At 47.4% G+C, this 27,895-nt stretch overlaps 1 protein-coding gene across 2 annotated transcripts in view; it reads right to left on the bottom strand.

The window, feature by feature from the left end:
• Nucleotides 1–27,895, bottom strand: part of tiam1a (TIAM Rac1 associated GEF 1a) — a 136,818-nt gene that overhangs the window by 27,268 nt on the left and 81,655 nt on the right. The window contains exons 1-8 of one of the 2 annotated variants that reach the window (XM_082958334.1): nucleotides 18,573–18,640; nucleotides 9,471–9,686; nucleotides 8,169–8,237; nucleotides 7,794–7,919; nucleotides 4,074–4,182; nucleotides 3,606–3,785; nucleotides 2,970–3,088; nucleotides 2,642–2,750 (exon numbers count right to left, since the gene is read on the bottom strand). In XM_082958334.1, coding sequence (XP_082814460.1) covers nucleotides 2,642–2,750; nucleotides 2,970–3,088; nucleotides 3,606–3,785; nucleotides 4,074–4,182; nucleotides 7,794–7,919; nucleotides 8,169–8,237; nucleotides 9,471–9,686; nucleotides 18,573–18,587 — 943 coding nt within the window. In that variant the 5' untranslated portion in view covers nucleotides 18,588–18,640. Of the gene's footprint in view, nucleotides 1–2,641; nucleotides 2,751–2,969; nucleotides 3,089–3,605; nucleotides 3,786–4,073; nucleotides 4,183–7,793; nucleotides 7,920–8,168; nucleotides 8,238–9,470; nucleotides 9,687–18,572; nucleotides 18,641–27,895 lie in introns of those variants that run through there. The other variant, XM_082958333.1, reaches the window with a different exon arrangement.

The following is a 27,895-nucleotide window of genomic DNA, read 5'->3' as shown; positions in this document are numbered from 1 at the left end:
TAACCACTAACCACTAACACAACACTAACCACTAACCACTAACACAACACTAAGCACTAACACACCACTAATACTAACCACTAACACACCACTAATATTAACCACTAACACAACACTAACCACTAACCACTAACACAACACTAAGCACTAACACACCACTAATACTAACCACTAACACACCACTAATATTAACCACTAACACAACACTAACCACTAACACAACACTAAACACTAACCACTAACACACCACTAACACAACACTAATATTAACCACTAACACAACACTAATACTAACCCCTAACCACTAACATAACACTAACCACTAACACAACACTAACCACTAACCACTAACACAACACTAACCACTAACACAACACTAATACTAACCCCTAACCACTAACATAACACTAACCACTAACACAACACTAACCACTAACCACTAACACAACACTAACCACTAACCACTAACACAACACTAACCACTAACCACTAACACACCACTAATATTAACCACTAACACAACACTAACCACTAACCACTAACACACCACTAACACTAACCACTAACACAACACTAATACTAACCCCTAACCACTAACACTAACCACTAACCACTAACACAACACTAATACTAACCACTAACACAACACTAATACTAACCACTAACACAACACTAATATTAACCACTAACACAACACTAACCACTAACCACTAACACAACACTAACCACTAACCACTAACACAACACTAACCACTAACCACTAACGCACCACTAATATTAACCACTAACACAATACTAACCACTAACACAACACTAATACTAACCACTAACACAATACTAACCACTAACACACCACTAATACTAACCACTAACACAACACTAACCACTAACACAACACTAATACTAACCACTAACACACCACACTAACCACTAACACAACACTAATCACTAACCACTAACACAATACTAACCACTAACACAACACTAACCACTAACACAACATTAACCACTAACACAATCATTAAAATGTACCACTTGGCCTTTGAAAATCTCTCACTCACTCACTCTGTTGTCTTCTACTAATGCCTGGCCTGGGAAAAGCTCTCACCCACTCACTCTGTTCTCTTCTACTAATGCCTGTCCTGGGAAAAGCTCTCACCCACTCACTCTGTTGTCTTCTACTAATGCCTGTCCTGGGAAAAGCTCTCACCCACTCACTCTGTTGTCTTCTACTAATGCCTGTCCTGGGAAAAGCTCTCACCCACTCACTCTGTTGTCTTCTACTAATGCCTGTCCTGGGAAAAGCTCTCACCCACTCACTCTGTTGTCTTCTACTAATGCCTGTCCTGGGAAAAGCTCTCACCCACTCACTCTGTTGTCTTCTACTAATGCCTGTCCTGGGAAAAGCTCTCACCCACTCACTCTGTTGTCTTCTACTAATGCCTGTCCTGGGAAAAGCTCTCACCCACTCACTCTGTTGTCTTCTACTAATGCCTGTCCTGGGAAAAGCTCTCACCCACTCACTCTGTTGTCTTCTACTAATGCCTGTCCTGGGAAAAGCTCTCACCCACTCACTCTGTTGTCTTCTACTAATGCCTGTCCTGGGAAAAGCTCTCACCCACTCACTATGTTCTCTTCTACTAATGCCTGGCCTGGGAAAAGCTCTCACCCACTCACTCTGTTGTCTTCTACCCTGCCTGGCCTGGGAAAAGTCCTTGGAGGTTGTGACATGTTCTATTAATACCTTAAAGTGGCTGAACACTGTAGGTTCTCCAGAAACACTATGCTACAGTCAATAGCCTTGCTGGCCTTGCAAGACAGAGTATGAGAGAGTTTTAGCCTTCACAAAATCATTACGATCGTTAACATGGAGAATATTTGACAGACGATACAATCTAAATGTACATAATTTCCTCACTAATTTCAGATATATTATGTTATTTCATTACTAAAGGTCTTTTGCAGACTGTACGTCGTATTCAGTCTTTTTACGAGTATCACATCACACTGTGCGATGTTCCCGAATTAAAATCTTGATATTAACCTGGCCAGATTGTATGATTTGCTTCAGTTCTGTGATCACATTCTGCGATTGGCTTGCGAGGCTACTGTACGACAGGAAACGTCGAGAGAGAGAGAGAGGAGAGGGGGGGTGAATACACTTCCAGGTCAACCACAGAAGTGTATTTCATCTGCGCATGACACCTAGTACACATCCTACAGACTGAGTATTCCCTGCAATACTTTTACTGTTGCACCTAGAATATTATTCAAATGTCATGCCAAATGTCACTTTATTAAGGAATATATATAAAAAATATTAAGAAATATAAATCATGGTTAATGTTTTTACGCTTATTTGCGAGTGAAAATATGTATCTTAAAAATAGTTTTCACGTACAAACTTTATCGGAGCCTAAAACCGGATGTAGTGGTACTTCACCGGCAGACCTAGACCCTGTCACACTGAACGAGCCAAAACGGCCGACGCTCGTTTACCACCTAAGAATTTTCCCCACAACGTGGACGTTTTCGTCTGGGACGGTAAAAATCGTACGGTCTACAAAGGCCTTAAGAAGAAGGCCCTTAGTAATAGGCCTTATGTGGATCCCCAGTGTCTAGTAGTGAGTGTAACCCCTACCGAAGGTTGCCAGCTCAGGGTCCTTTTTGCCCTTGACCAGGGAGGCTGGAGGATTGATCCACACCAGGGTGGAGTGGAGGAGAAGATCTCCCATGGATAGATCGGATACCTGAGACATGCACACAGAGATAGATCCATTAAAACAAGGTCTCGTGGAAATCCTGGTGGAAATGGTATTCAAGACTTACATTAGGATATATTTTAAATTATAATATAATTTTGTTAGATAATGAAAATCTGGGATTTACATAGACTTTAATAGATTATTGTTCTAAGGGCAAATTGATCATGAATATCTGTTAAAATAAATCTTTGGTCGATGAGTGACCTCCTTCTTGTCTGCAGTCATCTCATTGATGAGCTGGTCAAACACGGCGCCGTACTCCTCATGAAGTTTCTGCATCTCGTTGATGTGACTGGCCACCTTGTTCATGGCCTTCATCGCAACTGAGGAAGACGAGGAGAAAAGCAGAGGTTACAAACCGTGACAACACAATGGATCCCCAACACACGCGCGCGCACGCACGCACGCACGCACACCACACACACACACACACACACACACACACACACACACACACACACCACACACAACACACACAACACACACACACACACACACACACACACACACACACACACACACACACACACACACACACACACACACACACACACACACACACACACACACACACACACACACACACCATCATATAGAACTAGATGTTAGCGATCCTCTGTTGAGTACAGCTCCCAAAGCAGCATGGGTACTTCAGGACTCAGATACAACTCACACACACCCCTCCTCTCCCTCCCTCCCTCCCTCCCTCCCTCCCTCCCTCCATGCATCCCCCCTCCCCCCCTCCCACCCTCCCTCTCCCTCTCCCCCTCCCTCCCTCCCTCCTCTCCCTCCCTCCCTCCCTCCCTCCCTCCCTCCCTCCCTCCCTCCCTCCCTCCTTACCATTCAGGTGATAGTGTTCCTCACTCTCAGGGTCAGTCAGCGAGTACAGCTCTCTCAGTAGTAGTGGGTACTTCAGGATTCTCTGGATGGGTTTGATCAGGTAGGACTCCAGGGTTGAGGAGTGTTGCTGTTTAGGATTCCTCTCTGCTAGGAACGCTTTGAAGTCTGCATCTGTCTTAGCTGGACCACAGACAATACAGAAATGATAATTATCTTTACTACATGGCCATGAAACATCCACCCCCAACCCCCATAGTGTTAGACGAGAGAGCAAGAGAAAGACAACGTGATACAACCGTACAATATAATTTATTTATTTTTTTCCCAGCACGAGCGAATGTGAAAGGAGAAGCTGTTCCTTTGGCCAGGATCTTAGTTGTGGCAGGGTATATCTTAAAAACAAGCAGCTAGCTAGGGCACCTATATGTGCTACTACGTAGTACTAATAGAATATACAGTGCACCATACCTTTGGCCAGGACTTTGGGGACCTTGGTGTGGCTGGCACAGAAAGCACTGTAGATCTTGAAGCGATCGGCGTAGTACAGGAACGATCCACCCAGAGAGAACAGCACTTTCTGGAGAAACAGATGTAGACTATGAAATACAATTTATTCTAAATAATATTAAATCTAGCAGGAGAGGAAACCCATCTTTTATTTTTCCCTTAGATATGCAGGTTATATATATATATATATATAAAGTGTCTTTCTGGTTTATACATTGACAGTAAGAGGCTGGGATGGTTAGTCTACTCTTGATCATGGGTTGTCATTGTGGATCACATTGTCTGCTGTCACACACACACACACACACACACACACACACACACACACACACACACACACACACACACACACACACACACACACACACACACACACACACACACACACACACACACACACACACACTATCAATAGGATTCAAAATAGGGAGGCAATCTGTGCCTGCGCCTCATATGCCACCCTATTCCCTATATAGTGCACTACTTTAGACCAGGGCCCTATGGCACCCTATTCCCTATATAGTGCACTACTTTAGACCAGAGCCCTATGGCACCCTATTCCCTATATAGTGCAGTACTTTAGACCAGAGCCCTATGGCACCCTATTCCCTATTTAGAGGCACTACTTTAGACCAGAGCCCTATGGAACCCTATTCCCTATATAGTGCACTACTTTAGGCCAGAGCCAAATGGCACCCTATTCCCTATATAGTGCACTACTTTAGACCAGAGCCCTATGGCACCCTATTCCCTATATAGTGCAGTACTTTAGACCAGAGCCCTATGGCACCCTATTCCTTATATAGTGCACTACTTTAGACCAGAGCCCTATGGTACCCTATTCCCTATATAGTGCACTACTTTAGACCAGGGCCCTATGGCACCCTATTCCCTATATAGTGCACTACTTTAGACCAGAGCCCTATGGCACCCTATTCCCTATATAGTGCAGTACTTTAGACCAGAGCCCTATGGCACCCTATTCCCTATATAGTGCACTACTTTAGGCCAGAGCCAAATGGCACCCTATTCCCTATATAGTGCACTACTTTAGACCAGAGCCCTATGGCACCCTATTCCCTATATAGTGCAGTACTTTAGACCAGAGCCCTATGGCACCCTATTCCTTATATAGTGCACTACTTTAGACCAGAGCCTATGGCACCCTATTCCCTATATAGTGCACTACTTTAGACCAGGGCCCTATGGCACCCTATTCCCTATATAGTGCACTACTTTAGACCAGAGCCCTATGGCACCCTATTCCCTATATAGAGTGCACTACTTTAGATCAGGGCCCTATGGCACCCTATTCCCTATATAGTACACTACTTTAGACCAGAGCCCTATGGCACCCTATTCCCTATATAGTGCACTACTTTAGACCAGAGCCCTATGGCACCCCATTCCCTATATAGTACACTACTTTAGACCAGAGCCCTATGGCACCCTATTCCCTATATAGTGCACTACTTTAGACCAGGGCCCTATGCCACCCTATTCCCTATATAGTACACTACTTTAGACCAGAGCCCTATGGCACCCTATTCCCTATATAGTGCATTACTGTTAACCAGGACCCATAGTGCACTACTGTTGACCAGGACCCATAGTGCTCTACTGTTGACCAGGACACATAGTGCTCTACTGTTAACCAGGACCCATAGTGCTCTACTGTTAACCAGGACCCATAGTGCTCTACTGTTAACCAGGACCCATAGTGCTCTACTGTTGACCAGGACCCATAGTGCTCTACTGTTAACCAGGACTCATAGTGCTCTACTGTTAACCAGGACCCATAGTGCTCTACTGTTGACCAGGACCCATAGTGCTCTACTGTTGACCAGGACCCATAGTGCTCTACTGTTAACCAGGACCCATAGTGCACTACTACTAACCAGGACCCATAGTGCTCTACTGTTGACCAGGACCCATAGTGCACTACTGTTGACCAGGACCCATAGTGCACTACTGTTAACCAGGACCCATAGTGCTCTACTGTTGACAAGGACCCATAGTGCACTTCTGTTGACCAGGACCCATAGTGCTCTACTGTTGACCAGGACCCATAGTGCACTACTGTTGACCAGGACCCATAGTGCACTACTGTTGATCAGGACCCATAGTGCTCTACTGTTGACCAGGACCCATAGTGCACTACTGTTGACCAGGACCCATAGTGCTCTACTGTTGACCAGGACCCATAGTGCTCTACTGTTAACCAGGACCCATAGTGCTCTACTGTTGACCAGGACCCATAGTGCTCTACTGTTGACCAGGACCCATAGTGCTCTACTGTTAACTAGGACCCATAGTGCACTACTACTAACCAGGACCCATAGTGCTCTACTGTTGACCAGGACCCATAGTGCACTACTTTTGACCAGGACCCATAGTGCACTACTGTTAACCAGGACCCATAGTGCTCTACTGTTGACAAGGACCCATAGTGCACTTCTGTTAACCAGGACCCATAGTGCTCTACTGTTGACCAGGACCCATAGTGCTCTACTGTTGACCAGGACCCATAGTGCACTACTGTTGACCAGGACCCATAGTGCACTACTGTTAACCAGGACCCATAGTGCTCTACTGTTGACAAGGACCCATAGTGCACTTCTGTTAACCAGGACCCATAGTGCTCTACTGTTGACCAGGACCCATAGTGCTCTACTGTTGACCAGGACCCATAGTGCACTACTGTTGACCAGGACCCATAGTGCACTACTGTTGATCAGGACCCATAGTGCTCTACTGTTGACCAGGACCCATAGTGCTCTACTGTTGACCAGGACCCATAGTGCTCTACTGTTGACCAGGACCCATAGTGCTCTACTGTTAACCAGGACCCATAGTGCTCTACTGTTAACCAGGACCCATAGTGCACTACTGTTAACCAGGACCCATAGTGCACTACTGTTAACCAGGACCCATAGTGCTCTACTGTTAACCAGGACCCATAGTGCTCTACTGTTGACCAGGACCCATAGTGCTCTACTGTTAACCAGGACCCATAGTGCTCTACTGTTAACCAGGACCCATAGTGCACTACTGTTAACCAGGACCCATAGTGCTCTACTCTTGACCAGGACCCATAGTGCTCTACTGTTAACCAGGACCCATAGTGCTCTACTGTTGACCAGGGCCCATAGTACACTTCTGTTGACCAGGACCCATAGTGCTCTACTGTTGACCAGGACCCATAGTGCTCTACTGTTGACCAGGACCCATAGTGCACTACTGTTAACCAGGACCCATAGGGCACTACTGTTGACCAGGACCCATAGTGCTCTACTGTTAACCAGGACCCATAGTGCACTACTGTTGACCAGGACCCATAGTGCTCTACTGTTGACCAGGACCCATAGTGCTTTACTGTTAACCAGGACCCATAGTGCTCTACTGTTATCCAGGACCCATAGTGCTCTACTGTTAACCAGGACCCATAGTGCTCTACTGTTAACCAGGACCCATAGGGCACTACTGTTGACCAGGACCCATAGGGTACTACTGTTAACCAGGACCCATAGTGCTCTACTGTTGACCAGGACCCATAGTGCTCTACTGTTAACCAGGACCCATAGTGCTCTACTGTTAACCAGGACCCATAGTGCTCTACTGTTAACCAGGACCCATAGAGCACTACTGTTAACCAGGACCCATAGGAAAATGTGACTGTACCTTAAACTGTTCTACTCTCTCCAGCCTGTCCAGGTCGGCTACCAGTCTGGTCCCGTCTTCTAGAGTCTTCAGGAACTCTACCTGGAACTCCAGCATCTCTCCGAGGTTACCGAACAGGACATCCAGCTGGAGGAGGTAGCATAGCAACGGTAACCATCTTGCTTTGCAATTACTATTAAAGATATTGTCTTGTAAACATGATCAGTATTTTATAGAGATCTTAATTCCAAACGGGGGAAGAAAAAGAGAACCTGAGCTTGTCCAATTCGTTGAGTACATTTTGCTACGGTGCCCCCTAATGAATACCACCCTATCCACAGTCATGATGACCCAGTAGCATGCAGGGGGTGTCTATGAGATGACCTTTGAACCTACCTCATCCTGGGTGAGGAAGCTCTCCTTCTGTAATGGGGTAAGGTAGCGCTCGATCAGACAGCCCAGGTCCTGCAGGAGACAGGAGACAGGGTTTAGAGTGTGTGTGAGAGAGAGAGAGAGTGTGTGTGTGTGTGTGTGTGTGTGTGTGTGTGTGTGTGTGTGTGTGTGTGTGTGTGTGTGTGTGTGTGTGTGTGTGTGTGTGTGTGTGTGTGACTGACAGTGTTGTGATTGTTGTGTTGTGTGTTGTGACTGTTGTGTTGTGACTGTTGTGTTGTGTTATGACTGTTGTACTGTATGCATTGATCCATGTTAGAAACTAGGAGTTTGTCTGTGTCACCCCCACCACCTCCACCACCACCACCTCCACCTTCTCCACCACCTCCACCTTCTCCACCTCCACCACCACCTCCACCTTCTCCACCACCTCCACCACCACCAACACTACCTCCACCACCTCCACCTCCACCTCCTCCACCATCACCACCACCACCTCCACCACCTCCACCTCCACCTCCTCCACCATCACCACCACCACCACCACCTCCACCACCACCACCACCACCACCACCTCCACCATCACCACCACCACCACTACCACCCCCACCACCACCACCTCCACCAACACTACCTCCTCCACCACCTCCACCACCAACACTACCTCCACCACTACCAACACTACCTCCATCACCTCCACCACCTCCACCACCAACACTACCTCCATCACCTCCACCACCACCACCACCACCACCTCCACCACCTCCACCACCTCCACCACTACCACCACCACCTCCACCACCTCCACCACCACCTCCACCACCACCACCTCCACCTCCACCACCACCACCTCCACCTCCAACACCACTACCACCTCCACCACCACCACCACCTCCACCACCACTACCACGTCCACCACCTCCACCACCACTTCCACCTTCTCCACCACCTCCACCACCTCCACCTTCTCCATCACTACCACCTCCACCACCACCACCACTACCACGTCCACCACCTCCACCACCACTTCCACCTTCTCCACCACCTCCACCACCTCCACCTTCTCCATCACCACCACCTCCACCACCACCTCCACCTTCTCCACCACCTCCACCTTCTCCACCACCTCCACCACTACCTCCACCTTCTCCACCACCTTCTCCACCACCTCCACCTTCTCCACCACCTTCTCCACCACTACCTCCACCACCTCCACCACCTCCACCACCACCACCTCCACCACCTCCACCACCACCACCTCCACCACCACCTCCACCACCACCTCCACCACCACCACTCTCTACTAACCTTGACGTAGGTCCTCTCAGTCTCCACCAGTTCACTGATGACTTTACGTAGTTTGTCGGCGTGTGACAGCTGTCTCTGGATGGCAAAGCCCGCCGCCACTGGCATTGACTGGCTGGGAGAGAGGGAGGAAGAGCAGGACGAGGAAGACTGAGGGGGAACATGGGAAGGATTCATCTCATGGAGACTCCGGCAGTATGCAGTCACCTGCTCAGTACTCTGTGGAGACGGAGAGAGATAAAGAGAGAGATATATAGAGAGAGACAGGCCATATTAGAGACATATTTTCCCCACAAATCACACAGACCCACAAAGAATTTGAAAACAAATCAAACATTGATAAACTCCCATATCTGTTATGTGAAATACCAACATGCAATCACAGCAGCAAGATTTGTGGCCCGTTGCCATGAGAACAGGGCAACCAGTGGAACACAAACATTGTAAATACCACCGTCATTATTATCTGTTTATCCATCTTCCCCTTCTATTCGTACTACAACTATTTGCACATTGTTAAAACATAGCTGATAATGCAACACTGTGACGTGATGTTTACTGTTCATGTTTCCATGTGTTTTTCTTTCTTCTCACTATTGTTTATTATTATTTTTATTGCTTTGGCAATGTAAACAAGTATGCCAATAAAACCCCTTTGAATTGAATTGAGAGACAGCGAGCGATACAGAGAGATACAGAGAGAGAATTAGATATGTGGGATTTGTGTATTCAACATTAGAGTTGACATGAATCGAAACACATTTCCTGATGAGGAAATGGAAACATTTGTCTTCGTTGTCATATACCCCTCCCTCCCTCCCTCCCTCCCTCCCTCCCTCCCACCCTCCCTCCCTCCCTCCCTCCCTCCCTCCCATCTAGCCCCTCCCTCCCCTCCAGCCCCTCCCTCCCTCCCTCCCTCCCATCTAGCCCCTCCCTCCCTCCCTCCCATCTAGACCCTCCCGCCACCCTCCCTCCCTCCCTCCCATCTAGCCCCTCCCCCCACCCTCCCTCCCTCCCTCCCTCCCATCTAGCCCCTCCCCTCCCTCCCTCCCTCCCTCCCATCTAGCCCCTCCCTCCCTCCCTCCCATCTAGCCCCTCCCTCCCCTCCAGCCCCTCCCTCTCCTCCCTGTCATCTAGCCCCTCCCTCTCCTCCCTAGTCCTCCCTCTCCTCCCCTCTCCTCCCTGTCCTCCCACCCCTCCCTGTCCTCCCTCTCCTCCCCTCTCCTCCCTGTCCTCCCTCCCTCCCTCTCCTCTCCTCCCCACCCCTCCGTGTCCTCCCCACCCCTCCCTCTCCTCCCTGTCCTCCCTCCCTCTCCTGTCCTCCCACCCCTCCCTGTCCTCCCTCTCCTCCCCTCTCCTCCCTGTCCTCCCTCCCTCTCCTCTCCTCCCCACCCCTCCGTGTCCTCCCCACCCCTCCCTCTCCTCCCCACCCCTCCCTGTCCTCCCTCTCCTCCCCTCTCCTCCCTCTCCTCCCCTCTCCTCCCTGTCCTCCCTCCCTCTCCTCTCCTCCCCACCCCTCCGTGTCCTCCCTCTCCTCTCCTCCCCACCCCTCCGTGTCCTCCCTCTCCTCTCCTCCCCACCCCTCCCTCTCCTCCCTGTCCTCCATGTCCTCCCTCTCCTCCCTCTCCTCCCCACCCCTCCATGTCCTCCCTCTCCTCCCTGTCCTCCCTCTCCTCCCCACCCCTCCGTGTCCTCCCTCTCCTCCCCTCCCCTCCGTGTCCTCCCTCTCCTCCCCACCCCTCCGTGTCCTCCTCTCCTCTCCTCTCCTCTCCTCTCCTCTCCTCTCCTCTCCTCTCCTCTCCTCTCCTCTCTCTCTGCGTTGTGTATCAACCGCCCCCCGTCAGTTTTATTTTCTTCAAATCAAAGGATCTCAAAGTAACCAGGGTGAGAAGTTACCATGGAAACCAATGTTATTTTCTTCCCAAAAACACCGTTAGGGGCGTGCTCTGTTAAGGCACACCTAGAGGAACAACAATCTGGGCACACACACACACACACACCGGCATAGACACACACACACACACACACACCGGCACACACACACACTGGCACAGACACACACACACACACACACCGGCACACACACACACACACACACACACACACACACACACACACACACACACACACACACACACACACACACACCACACACACACACACACACACACACACACACACACACACACACACACCACCGGCACAGACACCGGCACAGACACCGGTAAACACACAGACACACCCACAGACACAGACACACACACCGACCGACCGACCGACCGACAGACAGACAGACAGACAGACAGACAGACAGACAGACAGACAGACAGACAGACAGACAGACAGACAGACAGACAGACAGACAGACAGACAGACAGACAGACAGACAGACAGACAGACAGACAGACAGACAGACAGACAGACAGACAGACAGACAGACAGACAGACAGACAGACAGACAGACAGACAGACAGACAGGCAGGCAGGCAGACAGACAGACAGACAGACAGACAGACAGACAGACAGACAGACAGACAGACAGACAGACAGACAGACAGACAGACAGACAGACAGACAGACAGACAGACAGACAGACAGACAGACAGACAGACAAACAGACCAGCACAGTGAGAGCAGGGAAAAGAGAGTAGAACAGTGCCAACCCTGGGGCGACGATGAATCCCACACCTGCCAACATGCCAGGCAAGACAAGACACGCCAAACCCTCTCTCCTCCTCTCCAGTGGTGGTTCTAGACCATTTCAACTGGGGGGGGGGGGGGGGCAAGCTGGGGCCAGTTGTACTGTTAAAGGGGCCAGTTACATTAGACGTTATTGTTGTCATATCGTTTTCTTCACTGCATTAGCAGGTAAAAGACCATGTTCATAATCATCATCGTTGCCACTGTCTAATAACGGATGTAAAAAAAGAAGCATAGCAAAAATCTGTTATGTAAAAATGATTTCATACTCCACATTTAGGGGGGCCACAAGGGGGTCCACAATTGTTTTCACCCCCTGCCCCCCCAGAACCGCTAGTCCTCCTCTCCCTCTCTCTCTCTATCAGTGGAATGAACCAGAGGTTGAGTCACACAGCGAGAGAGAGAGGACAGCAACACAATTAGACCCAACCAAGTCATGAGAAAACAAAAAGATAATTTCCTGACACATTGGAAAGAATTCACAAAAAAACAGAGCAAACTAGAATGCTATTTGGCCCTAAACAGAGAGTACACAGTGGCAGAATACCTGACCACTGTGACTGACCAAAATTTAGGGAAAGCTTTGACCATGTACAGACTCAGTGAGCATAGCCTTGCTATTGAGAAAGGCCGCCGTAGGCAGACCTGGCTCTCAAGAGAAGACAGCCTATGTGCAACACTGCACACAAAATGAGGTGGAAACAGATGCACTTCCTAACCTCCTGCCAAATATATGACCATATTAGAGACACATATTTCCCTCAGATTACACAGATCCACAAAGAACTCGAAAACAAACCCGATTTTAATAAACTCCCATATCTACTGGGTGAAATACCACAGTGTTCCATCACAGCAGTAAGATGTGTGACCTGTTGCCACAAGAAAAGGGCAACCAGTGAAGAACAAACACCATTGTAAATACAACCCATATTTATTTGTATTTACTTTCCCTTTTGTACTTTAACTATGTGTACATCGTTACAACACCGTATATATCTACATAATTATCTCGCTCCCTGACCTGACAAAGGCTCCTGTCTAACATCACAGCTACTGCTGTTCACATGAAAGCTGGTGGATTTCTGCTCATGAAGATGTGCTTGACTTACATTCATCTGAGCTAAGATGCGTAGGAGGTGTGATATACAGGAGTGATATACTGTCAGAGACTGGACTACTAGACCAAGAACTGGACTGGACTATTAGACCCTGGACTGGACTGTTAGACCCTGGACTGGACTGTTAGATCCTGGACTGTTAGTACCTGGACTGGACTGTTAGACCCTGGACTGGACTATTAGACCATGGACTGGACTGGACTGGACTACTAGACCCTGGACTGGACAACTAGACCCTGGACTGGACTACTAGACCCTGGACTGGACTTCTAGACCCTGGACTGGACTACTAGACCCTGGACTGGACTGGACTACTAGACCCTGGACTGTTAGTCCCTGGACTGGACTACTAGACCATGGACTGGACTGCTAGACCCTGGACTTGGACTACTAGACCATGGACTGGACTACTAGACCATGGACTGGACTACTAGACCCTGGACTGGACAACTAGACCATGGACTGGACTGACTAGACCTTGGACTGGACTACTAGATCCTGGGCTGGACTATTAGACCTTGGACTGGACTACTAGACCCTGGACTGGACTACTAGACCCTGGACTGGACAACTAGACCCTGGACTGGACAACTAGACCATGGACTGGACTACTAGACCATGGACTGGACTACTAGACCCTGGACTGGACAACTAGACCATGGACAGGACAACTAGACCTTGGACTGGACTACTAGATCCTGGGCTGGACTATTAGACCTTGGACTGGACTACTAGACCCTGGACTGGACTACTAGACCCTGGACTGGACAACTAGACCCTGGACTGGACAACTAGACCCTGGACTGGACTACTAGACCCTGGACTGGACTACTCCACCATGGACTGGACTACTAGACCATGGACTGGACTACTAGACCATGGACTGGACTACTAGACCCTGGACTTGACAACTAGACCATGGACTGGACTGGATTGTTAGACCCTGGACTGGACTACTACACCATGGACAGGACTGGACTACTAGACCATGGACTGGACTGGACTACTAGACCCTGGACTGGACAACTAGACCATGGACTGGACTGGACTACTAGACCCTGGACTGGACTACTAGACCATGGACTGGACTACTAGACCATGGACTGGACTGGACTACTAGACTAGTTTCCTTTCAAATCCATGAAGGGAAGTGAACAAGTGCACATTTTGTGAGGTAGGAGAGATTGTTGGGACGCGGCCGTAGTCCTCAGTAATAACACAGTGTCTTTCTGGTTTATACATTGACAGTAAGAGGCTGGGATGGTTAGTCTGCTCTTGATCATGGGTTGTCATTGTGGATCACATCGTCTGCTGTCACACACACACACACACACACACACACACACACACACACACACACACACACACACACACACACACTCAGTAGGCGTTCCCCAACATTAGGTGTGTTTACTGTTCAAACCAGTTTTACCATGCTGAGACAAGTCATTTTCCTTTCATATCACTCCCTCTTAGTGGAACACACACACACACACACACACACACACACACACACACACCACACACACACACACACGCCATTTTAGTCACTCAGCAGATGCCCTTATCTGAGGTACTTACACACCAGAAGGAATCTTTGAGTTTCTAGAATGTTGTGTCAGCACCACATCGGTACAGCGGTGAAAAGCAGAGTCCGATTCACAATATGTACCATTCAGCTTCGTCCAACATATGTTCCCGTTACATTGAAATTGAACGAGGATGGATGGGAAGGGTTGGACCAGGAGACGGCTAAAGCAGGACGATAGTGTCACTTTATCAGCGTGTTGCTGCAGAACGTCTCTGAGAGAGAGAGAGACAGACAGATGATATCACCACAGAGAGAGAGACAGACAGATGATATCGCAGAGAGAGACATGACATCAATACAGAGAGAGAGAGACAGATGACATCACAGAGAGAGAGACAGATGACATCACAGAGAGAGAGAGACAGATGACATCACAGAGAGAGAGAGAGAGAGAGACAGATGACATCATCACAGAGAGAGAGAGAGACAGATGACATCATCACAGAGAGAGAGAGAGAGACAGATGACATCACAGAGAGAGAGACAGATGACATCACAGAGAGAGAGAGACAGATGACATCACAGAGAGAGAGAGAGAGACAGATGACATCATCACAGAGAGAGAGAGAGACAGATGACATCATCACAGAGAGAGAGAGAGAGACAGATGACATCATCACAGAGAGAGAGAGAGAGAGACAGATGACATCATCACAGAGAGAGAGAGACAGATGACATCACAGAGAGAGACAGATGACATCACAGAGAGAGAGACAGATGACATCACAGAGAGAGAGAGACAGATGACATTACAGAGAGAGAGAGAGAGAGAGAGAGAGACAGATGACATCATCACAGAGAGACAGACAGGGCAGATGACACCATCACAGAGAGAGAGAGAGAGAGAGAGAGAGAGAGAGACAGATGACATCATCACAGAGAGACAGACAGGGCAGATGAGTCACAAGATCCACTTCAGGTGATCAACACTTCAGGTCAATCCTTGACCCCCAACACATCACCTGTCCAGACACCCAGAGGTCAAAGGTCTCAGCTCTTACAATCAGACTGCTGACAAATCAACAAGTCTGCAGCTGGATCAATACATGCTGTTTATGTGTATTTGACCAGCATTTCACCTGCAATCTACTTCATGTTATCTGCATTTTACCTGTTCAGCAGAGGATTGTCTGAAGAGATCAAACGGTTTACTGTTTAAATAAAGTGACATCAAAGACTAATATAACTTAGTCCCTTTGTCATCACTTTGATTTGATTTAATTTATTAGGATCTCCATTAGCCGACGCCAATGGCGAAAGCTAGTCTTACTGGGGTTCGACATAACCAAAAAGAGATTACAGACAAAATACTTTACAACTAACATTACAACTAACATTTAAAAAAAATGTAGTTTTTAACTGAATCTATCATACACACAACAAGTAGGTCTTCAACTTCAGCAAGACCCACTCGCCTAGACAACGTGGATCTGTCCCAAGTGACATCCTATATCCTAACGGAGCCCTGGTCAAGAGTAGTGCACTATGACGAGAATAGGGGGTAATTTGGGACAGAAACCACATTGAGAGGTCTTCAGAATGACATAGGGGGTAATTTGGGACACAAACCACATTGAGATGTCTTCAGAATGACATAAGGGGTAATTTGGGACACAAACCACGTTGAGAGGTCTTCAGAATGACATAGGGGGTAATTTGGGACAGAAACCACATTGAGAGGACTTCAGAATGACATAGGGGGTAATTTGGGACAGAAACCACATTGAGAGGTCTTCAGAACGACATAGGGGGTAATTTGGGACAGAAACCACATTGAGAGGACTTCAGAATGACATAGGGGGTAATTTGGGACAGAAACCACATTGAGATGTCTTCAGAATGACATAGGGGGTAATTTGGGACAGAAACCACATTGAGAGGACTTCAGAATGACATAGGGGGTAATTTGGGACACAAACCACATTGAGATGTCTTCAGAATGACATAGGGGGTAATTTGGGACACAAACCACATTGAGATGTCTTCAGAATGACATAGGGGGTAATTTGGGACACAAACCACGTTGAGATGTCTTCAGAACGACATAGGGGGTAATTTGGGACACAAACCACATTGAGAGGTCTTCAGAATGACATAGGGGATAATTTTGGACACAAACCACGTTGAGATGTCTTCAGAACGACATAGGGGGTAATGTGGGACACAAACCATGTTGAGAGGTCTTCAGAATGACATAGGGGGTAATTTGGGACACAAACCACATTGAGAGGTCTTCAGAACGACATAGGGGGTAATTTAGGACACAAACCACGTTGAGATGTCTTCAGAACGACATAGGGGGTAATGTGGGACACAAACCATGTTGAGAGGTCTTCAGAACGACATAGGGGGTAATTTGGGACACAACCCATGTTGAGAGGTCTTCAGAACGACATAGGGGGTAATTTAGGACACAAACCACGTTGAGAGGTCTTCAGAACGACATAGGGGGTAATTTGGGACACAAACCACGTTGAGAGGTCTTCAGAACGACATAGGGGGTAATTTGGGACACAAACCATGTTGAGAGGTCTTCAGAACGACATGAAATGATACCATGTATGTCTTGCCCTGTTCAAACAAGGTGCTGTAATTCACAATTACATAAGCATGTTGTTGAGTGGCTGAACAAGTTAGGGACTGTATCAGTCTTTCTGTCTGTCAGAAATACCACACCAACATTGGTTAGACACACACACACACACACACACACACACACACACACACACACACACACACACACACACACACACTACTGTTGAGTGTCAATAGAAGGAAAGACAGCATCAACATTAGACACACACACAAACAATCAACAAGCACATAGGACTATGACTATCTGTCACTGAACAGTTGAGAAGGCATGAGAGGAGAGAGAGACAGAGAGAGAGAGAAACTGAGAGAGAGAGAGAGAGAGACAGAGAGAGACAGAGAGAGACAGAGACAGAGAGAGAGAGAGACCGAGAGAGAGACAGAGAGAGACCGAGAGAGAGAGACAGAGAGAGAAACCGAGAGAGAGAGACAGAGAGAGACAGAGAGAGAGAGAGAGAAACCGAGAGAGAGAAAGACAGAGACCAAGAGACAGAGAGAGAGAGACCGAGAGAGAGAGAGACAGAGAGAGAGAGACAGAGAGACCGAGAGACAGAGAGAGAGCGAGACCCACAGAGGGAGAGAGACCGAGAGAGAGACAGAGAGAAACCGAGAGAGAGAGAAACCGAGAGAGAGAGAGACAGAGACCGAGAGACAGAGAGAGAGAGAGAGACAGAGAGACCGAGAGAGAGAGAGAGACAGAGAGAGAGACACTGAGAGAGAGACAGAGAGAAAGAGAGACACTGAGAGAGAGACCGAGAGAGAGAGAGACACAGAGAGAGAGAGACCGAGAGAGAGAGAGACACAGAGAGAGAGAGACCGAGAGAGAGAGAGACCGAGAGAGAGAGACCGAGAGAGAGAGACACAGAGAGAGATAGACCGAGAGAGAGAGAGACACAGAGAGAGAGACCGAGAGAGAGAGAGACACAGAGAGAGAGACCGAGAGAGAGAGACACAGAGAGAGAGAGACCGAGAGAGAGAGAGACACAGAGAGAGAGAGACCGAGAGAGAGGGACACTGAGAGAGAGAGAGAGAGAAGGAGAAAGACGAATAAAAGACTGGAAACAGTGGATGAATAGAGGAGTGAGAATAGAGCAGCCATACCTTTACTCCTGTCATCCCAACACTGTCCTTCTCTCTCTCTCCGTCCAAAAGAACAGATAGACAGAGGGGGCGAGTACTAACCCGTCCCCCCGTCACCCCCGCACCCCCCCCCCCCCCCATACACACTACCGATGGAATGTGAGACACACACACACACACACACACACACACACACACACACACACACACACACACACACACACACACTCTCCTGAAAGTATTTTTTTCTAGCACACAAAACCAACAGGAAAATAGCACATGAACCACCTTCACCATTATGGTTCCCTGGGCGAGGGTTTTCTCAAACCCTGGGTACACGTTGATGAGGAGGGGATTATTTCAATCAGCTGTGTAGTGCCAGGGCAGAAAAACCAATCATCCACGCAGGGGAGCCCCAAGAATGAGTTTGGGAAACGCTGCCCTAGGATAGAACTCTCCCCAGAGTGTGTGTGTGTGTGTGTGTGTGTGTGTGTGTGTGTGTGTGTGTGTGTGTGTGTGTGTGTGTGTGTGTGTGTTTATCAAAGAAACAGAGACTCATGGGAGACAGGAAAAGCTTTGCTTCCGTACCTGGAGGGGAAAGGCGTCCCCCTTATCAATGCACACACACACACACACACACGCACACGCACGCGCACGTACACGCACGTACACGCGCGCACACACGCTCACACACACATAAGCGAGGGTATTGTCCTCGGGAACCATGCAGGAGGTGTTCGAGGTTTTGCTGTTGGTTTAGTACACTACTTTCTGCACTAGCAAAATAGCTTCAGAAGTGTGTAACATACAAAACAATGTGCCATATGGCTCTGGTCTAAATTAGTGCACTATGTCGGGAATAGGGTGCCATAGGGTTCTGGTCTAAAGTAGTGCACTATATAGGGAGTAGGGTGCCATAGGGCTCTGGTCTAAAGTAGTGCACTATATAGGGAATAGGGTGCCATAGGGCTCTGGTCTAAAGTAGTGCACTATATATAGGGAATAGGGTGCCATAGGACTCTGGTCTAAAGTAGTGCACTATATATAGGGAATAGGGTGCCATAGGACTCTGGTCTAAAGTAGTGCACTATATAGGGAGTAGGGTGCCATAGGACTCTGGTCTAAAGTAGTGGACTATATATAGGGAATAGGGTGCCATAGGACTCTGGTCTAAAGTAGTGCACTATATAGGGAGTAGGGTGCCATAGGACTCTGGTCTAAAGTAGTGCACTATATAGGGAATAGGGTGCCATAGGGCTCTGGTATAAAGTAGTGCACTATATAGTAAATAGGGAGCCATTTGGGACATGGCCTTGGGCTACAGTCAGTCATCCCATCCAGTAATCATCACGATCACTTGCATCCCAGTACCCGAATGAGATCCTAGTTTGTCATTAGTGTTCCTTAACGAGGTGGTTCTACTTGTTAAGTGCTCTTAATTACCCCCCGCCCCCCCCCCCCTGTCTGCTCCTCACTGGGTCATTTATCTCAGCTAAACGATCTGGATGTTCCTGGCTAATCAACCAATTAGGATGCAAGGATAATTAAACGGGGACACAATGAGAAGGGGACACCTTCCTTCTCCCTTCCACCCCTCCTCCTCTACGTTAAACTACAGGGGGTAGTCTGAGAAGGAAGAGAGAGAGAGACAGAGACAGAGAGAGAGAGAGAGAGAGAGAGAGAGAGAGAGAGAGAGAGAGAGACAGAGAGAGAGACAGAGAGAGAGACAGAGAGAGAGAGACAGAGACAGAGAGAGAGAGAGAGAGACAGAGAGAGAGAGAGAGAGAGAGAGAGAGAGAGACAGACAGATGTGGGAAAATGTTATATCGGAAAAACAATAAAATCTCCAAATGTGCCGTACAGTTGTTTAGGTCTGAGTCTCTATTTGCTTGGGTAGAAAAGTCCAATAACAGCTTTAGGTTAAGTGACTGCTTTATAAAGTTAGGAAGCTTCTGTGGTAGAGGTTACCTTTACCTTTCTACAGGTCATGAGACTCATGTTTATGAAGACACACAACAGGAGGGGGAAGGAGAGAAACAGATGGATGAGGTGAAGAGACGAGGGGGGAGGAGGAAGGAGACGGGAAGGAGAGAACTTGAAGGGATAAACGTGTGACAGGGATGCAGATGGCGAAAGAGGGAGAGAGAGAGAGAAGGAGGAGGGAGAGAGAGAGAGAGCGACAAAATAGAAGAAAAGAAGAGACAAAGAGAAAGAGGGAGAAGGCATTTTATTAAGACCAGGAACCTGGCAGGGTGAAAAGAGAGAGACACAGAGAGAGAGAGGACAGACAGAAAGAGGACAGATAGACAGAGAGTGGACAGACAGATAGAGGACAGACAGATAGAGGACAGACAGAGAGAGAGAGGACAGAGAGAGAGAGGACAGACAGACAGAGAGTGGACAGACAGAGAGAGGACAGACAGACAGAGAGAGAGATTACAGAGAGTCAAATGGAGGCTTTAGGTTACAGAGAGTCAAATGGAGGCTCTAGGTTACAGAGAGTCAAATGGAGGCTCTAGGTTACAGAGAGTCAAATGGAGGCTCTAGGTTACAGAGAGTCAAATGGAGGCTCTAGGTTACAGAGAGTCAAATGGAGGCTCTAGGTTACAGAGAGTCAAATGGAGGCTCTAGGTTACAGAGAGTCAAATGGAGGCTCTAGATTACAGAGAGTCAAATGGAGGCTTTAGGTTACAGAGAGTCAAATGGAGGCTCTAGATTACAGAGAGTCAAATGGAGGCTCTAGGTTACAGAGAGTCAAATGGAGGCTCTAGGTTACAGAGAGTCAAATGGAGGCTCTAGGTTACAGAGAGTCAAATGGAGGCTCTACGTTACAGAGCGTCAAATGGAGGCTCTAGGAGACAGAGAGTCAAATGGAGGCTCTAGGTTACAGAGAGTCAAATGGAGGCTCTAGGTTACAGAGAGTCAAATGGAGGCTCTAGGTTACAGAGAGTCAAATGGAGGCTCTAGGTTACAGAGAGTCAAATGGAGGCTCTAGGTTACAGAGAGTCAAATGGAGGCTCTAGGTTACAGAGAGTCAAATGGAGGCTCTAGGATTCAGAGAGTCAAATGGAGGCTCTAGATTATAGACAACATAAAATATCTGGAATCCAGTACCGCCCAAATCTTTTCCCTACAAGCCAAAAAGCGCAGACAATTACAAATACAACTGAATTAAATATTTTCCCTAATCCTTTAGTCCACTGTCTTTCTGTTCATGTTTTCCATCTTATGTTTCCTCGGTTTGGCATCTTATTTTTCCTGTTTTCTCTCTCTCTCTCTCTCTCTCTCTCTCTTTTTTTTTTTTCTTTGTCTCAGTGTTGCTGAATGAGCGAGAGAAGGGAAATCGTTTCCAGTCGTTACTGGTTATCAGGGGTTGCCGTGGTAATGGACGTGACAGCCGTATCCAGGGACGACCGGATGGAGCACAGGCATCACCGTGGGGACCATGATCAGACCAGACATAATCTTAATTAGATAGTAATGCACGCACGTGCGCACACTACACACACCACACACACACACTACACACTACACACACACACACACACACTACACACACACACACTACACACACACACTACACACTACACACACACACACACACACACACACACACACACACACACACACACACACACACACACACACACACACACACACACACACACACACACACGTCCACTCACTTGTCTGCAGATTGTCTTATCTAATTCTGTGTGTTAAGACAGACACACATATCCACAGTCTTAGGCGTCTTTTGTGGAACAGTGTTTGGTTACCGCGTCTTCCTGTTCCTGTATGTTCTCGATGGGACTGTAATATGGTCTTTACTACAACAGACCACAGAGACACATTAAATAACGCCGTTATAAATGACAAAACAAAACAGTCCAAAAATTCTATCATAATAAATAAATAAAGGTTTTGAAATGTCTGTCCTGTATCTAGGAGACATGAGAAAGCTCAAGAAATATGATTGTTTTTTTCAACACATTGTCACGTGTGCTCCCTCTCTGACCTCTAGGTCACCAGGCTGCTCGTTATGGAGCACACCTGTCACCATCATTACGCGCGTCAGCGCATTATGACACATCACCTGGACTCCATCACCTCCTCGGGTTTCTGCGTCTCAGCGGAGGCGACCGGTCTGCTCCGGATCGTCCCTGTGGTTGGCGTCCTGCGGCTGGAGACAAACGCCCCGGGGGAGGGAGGAGGGGGGGGGGGGACTGTCACGTATGCTCTCTCTCCGGCGCTCTAGGTCGCCATGCTCCCGCGCCTCAGCGGGATCGACAGGTTCCCGCGCCTTAGCAGAGGTGACCGGATCTTGGTCGGCATCCTGCGGCTGGAGCCGCACGTCGGGGAGGGGGTACTGTCACGTGTGCTCCCTCTCCGGACTCTAGGTCACCAGGATGCTCGTTATGGCGCACACCTGTCACCATCGTTACGCGCATCAGCGCATTATGACACATCACCTGGACTCCATCACCTCCTTGACTACCTGCCCTATATATGTCACTCCCCTTGGTTATTTCCCCAGGCGTTATTGTTTCTGTTTCATGTCTGTGCGTTGTTCGTGTTTTTGTAAAAATTATGTTCCGTTTATTTATTAAAAACACTCACTCCCTGAACTAGCTTCTCGACTCTCAGCGCACATCGTTACAACACATATTTAACCAGTGTTTAATTTGAGCCAGTGTCACGTCCTGACCAGTAAAAGGGGTTATTTGTTATTGTAGTTTGGTCAGGACGTTGCAGGGGGGTGTTTGTTTTATGTGTTTCGGGGTTTGTGGTTAATGTTCTATGTTAGTATATTTCTATGTTCGTTCTAGTCTTTCTATTTCTATGTGTAGTTTATTGCGTTGACCTTCAATTGGAGGCAGCTGTTCCTCGTTGCCTCTAATTGAAGGTCCTATTTAGTAGGGGTGTTTTTTCATGGGTTTTTGGTGGGTAGTTGTTCCGTATGTGTAGCTGTGTGCCTCACAGGACTGTTTCTCGTCGTTGTTTTTTTGTTTAAGTGTTTGTTTTTGGTTTTCTTCATTTAATAAAAGAAGATGAGCATTCACATTCCCGCTGCATTTTGGTCCACTCGTTACGACGAACGTGACAGCCAGATCCTGACGAAACAGGAACTGAAACGTCTCAGATTTGACTGGACACAGTACGTCTTATGATTTATTCATAAGTTCGCACTGTAAACGTTCTAGTAAACACCATCAACGTTAACCTGTTTGGGATAGGGGGCAGTATTTTCACAGCTGGATAAAAAACGTACCCGAATTAATCTGGCAACTACTCCTGCCCAGAAACTAGAATATGCATATAATTAGTAGATTTGGATAGAAAACACTCTAAAGTTTCTAAAACTGTTTGAATGGTGTCTGTGAGTATAACAGAACTCATGGGGCAGGCCAAAACCTGAGAAGATTCTATACAGGAAGTGCCCTGTCTGACAATTTGTTCTCCTTCTCGGGCATCTCTATCAAAAATACAGCATCTCTGCTGTAACGTGACATTTTCTAAGTCTTTCATTGGCTCTCAGAAGGCGCCAGAAAGTGGAATGAGAGCTCTCCAGTCTCCGGGCGAAAAACAGCAGGAGTTTTTGTGAGTGGTCCTGCTGAGAACAATGACACTGGAGCGCGCGTGCACGAGACGACTCCATTTTTTTCTTTCAGTGTTTGAACGAATACAACTTAGCTCGGTTGGAATATTATCGCTATTTTACGAGAAAAATAGCATAAAAATGTATTTTAAACAGCGTTTGACATGCTTCGAAGTACGGTAATGGAATATTTTGAATTCTTTTGTCACAAAATGCGCCGGCACGTCACCCTTCGGATAGTGACTTGAATGCACGAACAAAACGGAGCTATTTGGATATAATAATGGATTATTTCGAACCAAAACAACATTTGTTGTTGAAGTAGAAGTCCTGGGAGTGCATTCTGACGAAGAACAGCAAAGGTAATCCAATTTTTCTTATAGTAAATCTGAGTTTGGTGAGGGCCAAACTTGGTGGGTGTCAAATTAGCTAGCCATGATGGCCGGGCTATGTACTCAGAATATTGCAAAATGTGCTTTCACTGAAAAGCTATTTTAAAATCTGACACCGCGATTGCATAAAGGAGTTCTGTATCTATAATTCTTAAAATAATTGTTATGTATTTTGTCACGTTTATCATGAGTAATTTAGTAAATTCACCGGAAGTTTGCGGTGGGTATGCTAGTTCTGAACATCACATGCTAATGTAAAAAGCTGTTTTTTTATATAAATATGAACTTGATTGAACAAAACATGCATGTATTGTATAACATCATGTCCTAGGAGTGTCATCTGATGAAGATCATCAAAGGTTAGTGCTGCATTTAGCTGTGGTTTTGATTTATGTGACATATATGCTTGCTTGGAAAATGGCTGTGTGATTATTTGTGTCTATGTACTCTCCTAACATAATCTAATGTTTTGCTTTCACTGTAAAGCATTTTTGAAATCGGACAATGTGGTTAGATTAACGAGAGTCTTATCTTTAAAACGGTGTAAAATAGTTGATTGTTTGAGAAAATTGAATTGTGGTATTTTAGTTGGTTTTGTATTTGGCGCCGTGCGATGCCATTGGCTGTTGGCTAGGGGTTCCGCTAGCGGAACGTCTGTCCTCAACAGGGTAAATCGAGACGCATTCTCGTTATTTCTCTAAAATCAGGACATTAGAAGTTCAGACTTGTGTAAACCGCCGCAGCTATACTCAAATATGCGGGCAATACTGCAACGACATCTAAAATGCTTTAAATTAAATCAACACATTGGAGAATACTGTCCATTTCACCACAATAGGTAGGCTACTGTGTTCTGGGACCTTCCGACCTCCTAAACTTTACAAATTAAAAACTGTATTTAACCCCTTATTTTTATTGCCACAAAAACTACCTCCATATTTTCGTTAATAAAAAAAAAAAATGTTTAAACGGTACCAAGTTACCTTCCTGACAAGTCCCGTGATACTTGGGGGTGTCGTATAGCAACACAGGGGGTGTCGACAGCAACACAGGGGGTGTCGTACAGCAACACAGGGGGTGTCGTACAGCAACACGGGGGGGTGTCGTACAGCAACACGGGGGGGTGTCGTACAGCAACACCGGGGGTGTCGTATAGCAACACGGGGGGTGTCGACAGCAACACGGGGGGTGTCGTACAGCAACACAGGGGGTGTCGTACAGCAACACAGGGGGGTGTCGTACAGCAACACGGGGGGTGTCGTACAGCAACACCGGGGGTGTCGTGTAGCAACACGGGGGGTGTCGACAGCAACACGGGGGGTGTCGTACAGCAACACGGGGGGTGTCGTACAGCAACACGGGGGGTGTCGTACAGCAACACGGGGGGTGTCGTACAGCAACACGGGGGGTGTCGTACAGCAACACGGGGGGTGTCGTACAGCAACACGGGGGGTGTCGTACAGCAACACAGGGGGTGTCGACAGCAACACAGGGGGTGTCGTACAGCACCGCGGGGGGTGTTGTACAGCAACACGGGGGGTGTCGACAGCAACACGGGGGTGTCGTACAGCAACACGGGGGGTGTCGACAGCAACACGGGGGTGTCGACAGCAACACGGGGGTGTCGTACAGCAACACAGGGGGGTGTCGTACAGCAACACAGGGGGTGTCGTACAGCAACACAGGGGGGTGTCATACAGCAACACGGGGGGTGTCGTACAGCAACACGGGGGGTGTCGTACAGCAACACGGGGGTTGTCATACAGCAACACAGGGGGTGTTGTATAGCAACACGGGGGGTGTTGTATAGCAACACAGGGGGCGTCGTACAGCAACACGGGAAACACAGTCATCTTCATGAGAATATCATCTTTCTAGAGAGTGTGTAGGCTAAACCGATTGGACGCTACAGATGTTTTTTTTATACGTGAGAAAACCAATGTCTGACGAGCATTGGCTGTAGCTCGGCCACCTTCCACCACAGATGCGGAAGCGGAAGGATGACTTAGGTGGACGCAGCCCATGCAAAAAAAACCCCCAGATATCTCTAGTTTAAACTGACGGATTTAGATCAGGATTTTTCTTATTATGTTACTTATACTGAACAGAAATATAAAACGCAACATGTAAAGTGTTTTGGTCCCGTGTTTCATGAGCTGAAATAAAAAGATCCCAGAAATTTTCCATACGCACAGAAATATTATTTCTCTCAGAATTTTGTGCACTAATTTATTTACATTCCTGTTAGTGAGCATTTCTCCTTTCCCAAGACAATCCATCCACCTAACAGGTGTGGCATATCAAGAAGCTGATTAAATAGCATGATCATTACACAGGTGTACCTTGTGCTGGGGACAGATCCCGCAGTCATGTGAAATCCACAGATTAGGGGCTAATACATTTATTTAAATTGACTGATTTCCTAATATGAACTGTAACTCTTTGAAATTGTTGCATGTTGCATTTATATTTGTGTTCAGTGTAGATTGACACAAGGGTGCATCAATAGAGTCTTAAGGATTTTAATGCATGAATTTCGGGAATCAATGTGTCCACCCCTGGTTGTCTCAGATCCTCCCATCTGCCACCCTGAGACAACCAATCAAACAACCTTTTCTCAAAGGTCACCACTATCACACGAGAAACACACACAGTTGCACGTACTTACGCACACACAGGTACACAAAGTACACACACACACACACACACACACACACACACACACACACACACACACACACACACACACACACACACACACACACACACACACACACACACACACACACACACACACACACACACACACACACACGACTCATGTTCCACTCTCTGGCACTTGAACAAAACCATAAAATGGCTGCCATCTTTACAGGATGTGAAAACACAGACCTGTCACCACTGTTTCATTCCTCTGGATTAGTACTGAACGGCACACATTCAGGCACACGCACAAAGACACTTTATAAATCAAACGTACAATCCTGGGAAAAAAACAACTAGGATTACCCATGCCTAAGGCAGTGACGAACCGTCATTCATTTTTTTGAGCTTGCCTGTTTTGCATTTTATTTTGGCATTAATAGATGTCACATATCAGTTTGTAAACAATGTAAATAATATATATATATTATATATATATATCTCTTTGAGTTAATAAAGCCGCATACAAACATGGTCTCTTTTTTTGTTTTCTTGAGTAAAGCAGCTCCAAAAAGCAGGTGTTTCAGTCTAGCTCAGTGCTTTCTGTGGTGGTTGGGCAAGCCAGCAGAAAATACGGAGCGTTGCGCCGTGATCGGCTCAGTGTTCTGTCACTCACGGGGACACTACGTCACCTCCAAGTCTAAGGGTAG

The sequence above is a fragment of the Salmo salar genome, chromosome 11, assembly GCF_965601325.2.
Source record: "Salmo salar chromosome 11, fSalSal1, whole genome shotgun sequence".
In the NCBI taxonomy this organism is placed as follows: Eukaryota; Metazoa; Chordata; class Actinopteri; order Salmoniformes; family Salmonidae; genus Salmo; species Salmo salar.
This window is presented reverse-complemented; position numbering and strand designations above follow the sequence as displayed.